Source organism: Oncorhynchus masou, chromosome 2 (genome assembly GCF_036934945.1).
Source record: "Oncorhynchus masou masou isolate Uvic2021 chromosome 2, UVic_Omas_1.1, whole genome shotgun sequence".
Lineage (NCBI taxonomy): Eukaryota > Metazoa > Chordata > Actinopteri > Salmoniformes > Salmonidae > Oncorhynchus > Oncorhynchus masou.
In genome coordinates, this window is record NC_088213.1 from 14,096,413 (window position 1) to 14,105,708 (window position 9,296).

Here is a 9,296-nt window from a genome sequence, read left to right on the forward strand (position 1 = left end):
TCTTTTTCTTAAATGTTTGATGCTGCCTGACTGTCTAGCTTTCATTTGGGTGATTATTAGTGAGCTGGACACAATCAAGAATCTGTGTGAATGTAGGTCCATGATCATTCCCACACTTTCTATTTGGTGCCCATTTTAAAGTAGTTAGTCTCACCGGGATTACAGTACAGGAACACAGTCATGTGACTTAAGTAGGGCACCTAGATTGAGACACTGTAGTTACTTCACACACAGAACTATAGTTGCGTGCATTAAAGTAAATGTATGCAGGCAGAGCCAGACGATTTCAGCCTCTCCCCCCATTACAAGGAGATTTACTGAATCCCTAGGATGCATAATGCAGGGCTCACCATTTCTACATTACCAATACAAGTTCCCTGGAGTCAAATAAGGCTGTGTCAACTGAAAATAGCCAAAGGGACAACATGTGTGCATGCATGACAGACCCAAACAACAATTAGTTTAATATTTTAGATGACTTGCAATAGAAAGCCTCCGGGTTCAATTGCTGCTATCGATAGCCTTTCAAAAACTTCACATCTACAAAATTTTACCAAACACTCCAGAGGCCATACATCATATTTATTAAGGCCACAAATCTCCGACCACCTTGTATGAAGTCATAGCTTGATCTTTAAAGAATGACCTAGTGACCTTTACACCAGTAAATGTGAATTGCTTGGGGGAAATACACACACACACACACACACACACACACACACACACACACACACACACACACACACACACACACACACACACACACACACCTCATAAAGCAACACATCCACATCAACCGCAGAAGAGAAACACAGTAACATGTTGTATTTTACATGCTGTATATTCAGTCTTTCTCCATGTCACCATCTGACCTCATTTGTTGTTTTGGTCTTGTCATAGCAGAGCCGCCCATCCAGATAACAGACCCGATGAGCTGTGAAGCTCATGCGCCACATCCAACCTTTTACTCCTGGTTGCCCCTAACTACAGATCTAGGATCAGCTTCCCTATCCAAATGCTCACCTCAACCATTACTAGGGAACAAGCTGGACAGACAAGATCTGTGGAGAATATGGGGGTGTTACAATAGAAACTTCCAAAGGTCTAAATAAGCTAGAAAACAGGCTATGAAACATGGCGATATGGATTTATACACATTTATTCAAAAAACATATTTTCAAGATGCCTTTGATTGAATGGTGAAATAGCAGGATGGTGAAATAGCAGGATGGTGAAATAGCAGGATGGTGAAATAGCAGGATGGTGAAATAGCAGGATGGTGAAATAGCAGGATGGTGAAATAGCAGGATGGTGAAATAGCAGGATGGTGAAATAGCAGGATGGTGAAATAGCAGGATGGTGAAATAGCAGGATGGTGAAATAGCAGGATGGTGAAATAGCAGGATGGTGAAATAGCAGAAAGGTGTATCTTGTGTTTCATTAGAGATATCCTGTTGAAATGATCCCCCCACCTTCTTATTCTCTCTCTCCCTGAGACAGGCCCAGTCACAACAAGATGACAGAGTGCGCGTACAATAGGTAGGGGACAATAGAGCCTTCTAAATTGATGGAGTGTCGCTGCGGTATTGTCGCTGACAATAGAGCTCCTAAATACTTCAATACAGGTATTGTAAGTCACTAGACAATAGCATTTACTAAAATATCAAATGTCAAAGTGTCCTAGTAAAGGAAGCAGGCTGCTTGGCCACTTGAAGGGAAAGATTGGCGGGTGAAAACAGTTGGCAGGGAAACAGTTGACAATGTGGTGAGGGGGTTCTAGAAGTCCAGATGTTTGTTGCCAGCGGTGATAATGGTGAGGGGGTTCTAGAAGTCCAGATGTTTGTTGAAGTCCAGCGGTGATAATGGTGAGGGGGTTCTAGAAGTCCAGATGTTTGCTGCCAGCGGTGATAATGGTGAGGGGGGTTCTAGAAGTCCAGATGTTTGCTGCCAGCGGTGATAATGGTGAGGGGGTTCTAGAAGTCCAGATGTTTGTTGCCAGCGGTGATAATGGTGAGGGGGTTCTAGAAATCCAGACGTTTGCTGCCAGCGGTGATAATGGTGAGGGGGTTCTAGAAGTCCAGATGTTTGCTGCCAGCGGTGATAATGGTGAGGGGGTTTCTAGAAGTCCAGATGTTTGTTGCCAGTGGTGATAATGGTGAGGGGGTTCTAGTCCAGATGTCCAGATGTTTGTCTGATGTTTGCTGCAAGGCGGGTGATAATGGTGAGGGGGTTCTAGAAGTCCAGATGTTTTCTGCCAGCGGTGATAATGGTGAGGGGGTTCTAGAAGTCCAGATGTTTGTTGCAGCGTCGATAATGGGTGAGGGGGTAGAAGACCAGATGTTTGTTGCCAGCGGTGATAATGGTGAGGGGGTTCTAGAAGTCCAGATGTTTGCTGCCAGCGGTGATAATGGTGAGGGGTTCTAGAAGTCCAGATGTTTGCTGCCAGCGGTGATAATGGTGAGGGGGTCTTGTAGTCCAAATGTTTGCTGCCAGCGGTGATAATGGTGAGGGGTTCTAGAAGTCCAGATGTTTGCTGCCAGCGGTGATAATGCAGGGAGGGGTTCTAGAAGTCCAGATGTTTGCTGCCAGCGGTGATAATGGTGAGGGGTTCTAGAAGTCCAGATGTTTGCTGCCAGCGGTGATAATGGTGAGTGGGTTCTAGAAGTCCAGATGTTTGCTGCCAGCGGTGATTATGGTGAGGGGGTTCTAGAAGTCCAAATGTTTGCTGCCAGCGGTGATAATGGTGAGGGGGTTCTAGAAGACCAGATGTTTGCTGCCAGCGAGGGGTGATAATGGTGAGGGGGTTCTAGAAGTCCAAACGCTTGCTGCCAGCGGTGATAATGGTGAGGGGGGTTCTAGAAGTCCAGATGTTGCTGCCAGCGGTGATAATGGTGAGGGGGGGTCTTAGAAGTCCAGATGTTTGTTGCCAGCGGGCATAATGGTGAGGGGGGTTCTGAAGTCCAAACGTTTGCTGCCAGCGGTGATAATGGTGAGGGGGTTCTGTAGGAAGTCCAGATGTTTGTTGCCAGCAGATAATGGTGAGGGGGTTCTAGAAGTCCAGATGACAAGATGGAGGGGGTTCTAGAAGTCCAGATGTCTGTTGCCAGTGGAGCCGGAGCCACAGCCTGAGGAGCCCACCATGGCTGTCTCTGTCAGCTCTCCCCGGCTCACACGACTCACTGTCTCTGACAGGTCTGGAGGCAGATGTAGTCTCTGAACACAGAGAAAGAAAGAGAGAGAGGGGAGAGAAAGAGCGCAACAGAGAGTGAGAGAGGGAGAGAGGAGGAAAGAGAGCAGAAGAGAGAAAGAGAAAGAAAGAGGAAAGGGAGAGAGAGAGAGAGAGAGAGAGAGAGAGAGAGAGAGAGAGAGAGAGAGAGAGAGAGAGAGAGAGGGGGAGGGAGGGGGAGAGAAAGAGGGAGAGAAAGAGGAAAGTGGAGAGAGAGAGAGAGAGAGAGAGAGAGCAAAAAAGTGAGAGGAGATGGGGGAAAAGTGGAGAGACATTATTTAATTTGTTGACAGAAACACATCAACATAAACAGGCGCTCTCCACTCCATTTTTATTTTTTATTTCACCTTTATTTAACCAGGTAGGCAAGTTGAGAACAAGTTCTCATTTACAATTGCGACCTGGCCAAGATAAAGCAAAGCAGTTCGACACATACAACGCAGAGTTACACATGGAGTAAAACAAACATACAGTCAATAATACAGTATAAACAAGTCTATATACGATGTGAGTAAATGAGGTGAGATAAGGAGGTAAAGGCAAAAAAAAAGTCCATGGTAAAGTAAATACAATATAAAAAGTAAAACACTTGAACGGTAGATTTGGCAGAAGAATGTGCAAAGTAGAAATAAAATAATGGGGTGCAAAGGAGCAAAATAAATAAATAAATAAATTAAATACAGTAGGGAAAGAGGTAGTTGTTTGGCTAAATTATAGATGGGCTATGTACAGGTGCAGTAATCTGTGAGCTGCTCTGACAGTTGGTGCTTAAAGTAGTGAGGGAGATAAGTGTTTCCAGTTTCAGAGATTTTTGTGTCTGCTCCAGTCATTGGCAGCAGAGAACTGAAGGAGAGGCGGCCAAAGAAAGAATTGGTTTTGGGGTGACTAGAGAGATATACAGTGCCTTGCGAAAGTATTCGGCCCCCTTGAACTTTGCGACCTTTTTGCCACATTTCAGGCTTCAAAACATGAAGATATAAAACTGTATTTTTTTGTGAAGAATCAACAACAAGTGGGACACAATCATGAAGTGGAAACGACATTTACTGGATATTTCAAACTTTTTTAACAAATCAAAAAACTGAAAAATTGGGCGTGCAACATTATTCAGCCCCCTTAAGTTAATACTTTGTAGCGCTCAATTTTGCTGCGACACAGCTGTAAGTCGCTTGGGGTATGTCTCTATCAGTTTTGCACATCGAGAGACTGAAATTTTTTCCATTTCTCCTTGCAAACAGCTCGAGCTCAGTGAGGTTGATGGAGAGCATTATCGAACGGCAGTTTTCAGTTCTTTCCACAGATTCTCGATTGGATTCAGGTCTGGACTTTGACTTGGCCATTCTATTCACACTGATATGTTTATTTTTGAACCATTCCATTGTAGATTTTGCTTTATGTTTTGGATTATTGTCTTGTTGGAAGACAAATCTCCGTCCTGTCTCAGGTCTTTTGCAGACTCCATCAGGTTTTCTTCCAGAATGGTCCTGTGGCTCCATCCATCTTCCCATCAATTTTAACTATCTTCCTGTCCCTGCTGAAGAAAAGCAGGCCCAAACCATGATGCTGCCACCACCATGTTTGACAGTGGGGATTGTGTGTTCAGGGTGATGAGCTGTGTTGCTTTATGCCAAACATAACGTTTTGCATTGTTGCCAAAAAGTTCAATTTTGGTTTCATCTGACCAGAGCACCTTCTTCCACATGTTTGGTGTGTCTCCCAGGTGGCTTGTGGCAAACTTTAAACAACACTTTTTATGGATATCTTTAAGAAATGGCTTTCTTCTTGCCACTCTTCCATAAAGGCCAGATTTGTGCAATATACGACTGATTGTTGTCCTGTGGACAGAGTCTCCCACCTCAGATGTAGATCTCTGCAGTTCATCCAGAGTGATCATGGGCCTCTTGGCTGCATCTCTGATCAGTCTTCTCCTTGTATGAGCTGAAAGTTTAGAGGGACGGCCAGGTCTTGGTAGATTTGCAGTGGTCTGATACTCCTTCCATTTCAATATTATCGCTTGCACAGTGCTCCTTGGGATGTTTAAAGCTTGGAAATCTTTTTGTATCCAAATCCGGCTTTGAACTTCTTCACAACAATTATCTCGGACCTGCCTGGTGTGTTCCTTGTTCTTCATGATGCTCTCTGCGCTTAACGGACCTCTGAGACTATCACAGTGCAGGTGCATTTATATGGAGACTTGATTACACACAGGTGGGGATTGTATTTATCATCATTAGTCATTTAGGTCAACATTGGATCATTCAGAGATCCTCACTGAACTTCTGGAGAGAGTTTTGCTGCACTGAAAGTAAAGGGGCTGAATAATTTTGCACTGCAATTTTTCAGTTTTTGGTTTGTTAAAAAAGTTTGAAATATCCAATAAATGTTGTTCCACTTCATGATTGTGTCCCACTTGTTGTTGATTCTTCACAAAAATACAGTTTTATATCTTTATGTTTGAAGCCTGAAATGTGGCAAAAGGTCGCAAAGTTCATAAATAATTACTTTCGCAAGGCACTGTACCTGCTGGAGCGTGTGCTACAGGTGTGGAGATGCTATGGTGACCAGCGAGCTGAGATAAGGGGGGACTTTACCCAGCAGGGTCTTGTAGATGACAGGGAGCCAGTGGGTTTGGCGACGAGTATGAAGCGAGGGCTAGCCAATGAGAGCGTACAGGTCGCAATGTAGGGTAGTATATGGGGCTTTGGGTGATAAAACTGATTGCACTGTGATAGACTGCATCCAATTTGTTGAGTAGGGTATTGGAGGCTATTTTGTAAATGACATCAAGTCGAGGATTGGTAGGATGGGCAGTTTGCCAAGGGTATGTTTGGCAGCATGAGTGAAGGATGCTTTGTTGCAAAAGGAAACCAATCTAGATTTAATTTTGCATTGGAGATGTTTGATATGGGTCTGGAAGGAGAGTTTACAGTCTAAACTAACAGACACACCCAAGTATTTGTAGTTGTCCACGTATTCTAAAGTCAGAGCCGTCCAGAGTAGTGATGTTGGACAGGCGGGCAGGTGCAGGTAGCGATCAAGTTGAAGAGCATGCATTTAGTTTTACTTGTATTTAAGAGCAATTGGAGGCCACGGAAGGAGAGTTGCATGGCATTGAAGCTTGCCTGGAGGGTTGTTAACACAGTGTCCAAAGAAGGGCTGAAGTATACAGAATGGTGTCGTCTGCGTAGAGGTGGATCAGAGACTCACCAGCAGCAAGAGCGACATCATTGATGTATACAGAGAAAAGAGTCGGTCCAAGAACTGGAACCCTTTGGCACCCATAGAGACCAGAGGTCCGGACAGCAGACCCTCCGATTTGACACACTGAACTCTATCAGAGAAGTAGTTGGTGAACCAGGCGAGGCAATCATTTGAGAAACCAAGGCTGCCGAGTCTGCCGATGAGGATGTGGTGATTGACAGAGTCGAAAGCCTTGGCCAGATCAATGAATACGGCTGCACAGTAATGTTTCTTATCGATGGCGGCTAAGATATCAAGTAGGACCTTGAGCGTGGCTGAGGAGAAGCAGAGAAGGTATGGTGAGATTTGAAATGGTTGGTAATCTGTTGGTAATCTGTTTGTTGACTTGGCTTCTCAAGACCTTAGAAAGGCATGGTAGGATAGATATAGGTCTGTAGCAGTTTGTCAAGAGTGTCCCCCTTGAAGAGGGGATGCTGATGTCCAGTGATGTGATCACAGAGAGCCCATGTTGGTAAATCAGAGCTCTCTAACGCTGTTCCTGGAGAGCTACCGTCCTGCAGGTTGTTTCTTACAAACCTAATCTAGCACACCTGATTCTAATAATTAGCTGGTTGGAGAGAAAAGCTCCAGGAGTGGCATTCTCCAGGAACAAGGTTGAGAGCTCTGGTATAAGTGGTTTCCAGCTGCTTTAGATTCCCTTCTGCTCAGCACGGCCAGTGTGGAGGAAACCTGCTAGCGTGTTGCTAAATACCTCAGAGAGATCTAGCTCTGGTGACAGCTCAGAGAGGACACGGTGTGTGTGTGTGTGTGTGCTTTGTCAAGGTTTGCGTAGAGAGTAATGTGTATGCGTGGGATTGTAATGAGTTGAGAATTTGTGTGGAGAGTGTGTGTGTGTGTGTGTAACACACTTGACTAGGGCTAATACCGGAGTCATTAGAATCAAGCTCTTTTAGCAGCAAGAGTAACTTGTTCCCAGCAGGACTAATCTCTGAGCTGCTCTGTGCAACATAACACAAAAGACACAAGGCTACTGGACGTAAAGCCTCAACGCCAACACGCTAACAACTCAACAGGCTAAGAGGGGCTGTCCTGGTCCTCTCGAGGTCATAACAACAAAGACGCTAGGCTAATGTGGCCTACTGACGTAAAGCCTCAACGCCAACACGCTAACAACTCAACAGGCTAAGAGGGGCTGCCCTGGTCCTCGGAGTGTCATAACAACATAAAGACGCTAGGCTAATGTGGCCTACTGACGAAAGCCTTCAACGCTAACACGCTAACAACTCAACAGGCTAAGAGAGGCTGCCCTGGTCCTCTCGGAGTGTCATAACAACATAAAGACGCTAGGCTAATGTGGCCTACTGACATAAAGCCTCAACGATAACACGCTAACAACTCAACAGGCTAAGAGGGGCTGCCCTGGTCCTCCCGAGGGGTCATAAGAGGCCGTTAACGGCACTTCAGGAACAATGTGAAGAGGAGGCGATGAGTCGGCTCAGTGTGTGTATGTGTGAGGCTTACGGACAGAGGCTGCTGGAGTATCTCTGGGCTGTAAGCGATGATCTCTCTAAATTAAGATTGTGGGTGTGTGTTATCAGAGTTGATGTGTATTGGGGAAAATGAGTGTGTGTACTGTATGGTGAGGAAATGTGTGGGATGGCAATGTTCTGCTCTGCCCAGTAGAACCTAAAAACCCCTATAGTTTACCTCAGGTGGAATCTACTAGACATCCGAAAACTCAATGGTCCACACCTCCACCCACCTCTCTTAACCCCATGTGCCTGCCCCGACCCTCACCCCCTCCAGCCACGCAGCTTAAGGAGAGCCCTCTCCTCCCAGAGATCCTCATCTGTCCTCTAATGACTATGTGTTTGGGTACAGGGATAACAACATCCCTACACGAAGAGATGACATCCCACTCCACAAAGCCTCTGGGAGTGGACCTGCACATTCCACTTGGCTACAGCATTATCAGGGCTTCTAGATTGGGGCTTACAGTTGATCTGATATGGCTCATTTTAATAGAACGTCTAACAAGCTGGTACCATTGCCGTTGCATTCAACAAAGTTTGTACTGAAATGTTTTATTTCCTTTCTAAATGTCTATTAAAGGGTAGGCTCTGGATCAGGCCCTACACCCAAACAACAAGGGCACTGCGTTCATCCACCTCTGGCCTGCTCGCCTCCCTACCACTGGAGGAAGCACAGTTCCCGCTCAGCCCAGTCAAAACTGTTCGCTGCTCTGGCCTCAATGGTGGAACAAACTCCTCACGACGCCAGGACAGCAGAGTCAATCACCACCTTTCCGAGACACCTGAAACCCCACCTCTTCAAGGAATACCTAGGATAGATAATCCTTTCACCCCCCCCCTTAAATGACTTAGATGCACTATTGTAAAGTGGCTGTTCCACTGGATGTCAGAAGGTGAATTCACCAATTTGTAAGTCGCTCTGATAAGAGCGTCTGCTAAATGACTTAAATGTAAATGCAAATGTATTGAGATCTCCCAAATGCAGTTTTGAATTAAATTGGATTTAAAAGGGATTCTCAAGCCCTCCAGCAGCTCCTAGGTCAGCAGTCAGTCAGTCACATGGACAACTGAACATCTCCTGTCCAGTGAACATGTCTCCTGTGTTGTCAGGGTGAAGTATGTCAGACCATAAAGATACACCGTACCAATGACCTACGTGTCTGACAGGCAGCAGCAGGAAACAGGAGGAATCAGAGCCCAGAGGTGATCTATGGGCAGGTAAAGCCGGGTTGAGCCTGGAGAATATAGATGAGGAACAAGAGGTTCATCTGGAGATGCTAAAGTCTAGAGAGGATGTTGTTAAGACCATGCTTAACCTAAGGTGAGAGAGGGTAAGG

General features: G+C 45.5%; 1 protein-coding gene across 2 annotated transcripts in view; it reads right to left on the reverse strand.

Moving 5' to 3' along the window:
* Positions 1 to 3,080: 3,080 nt before the first annotated feature.
* elp4 (elongator acetyltransferase complex subunit 4) overlaps positions 3,081 to 9,296 on the reverse strand; it is a 211,413-nt gene continuing 205,197 nt past the window's right edge. For both annotated transcript variants that reach the window (XM_064988254.1, XM_064988244.1), the window contains exon 10: positions 3,081 to 3,213. In XM_064988254.1, coding sequence (XP_064844326.1) covers positions 3,082 to 3,213 — 132 coding nt within the window. In that variant the 3' untranslated portion in view covers position 3,081. The remainder of the gene's footprint in view (positions 3,214 to 9,296) is intronic.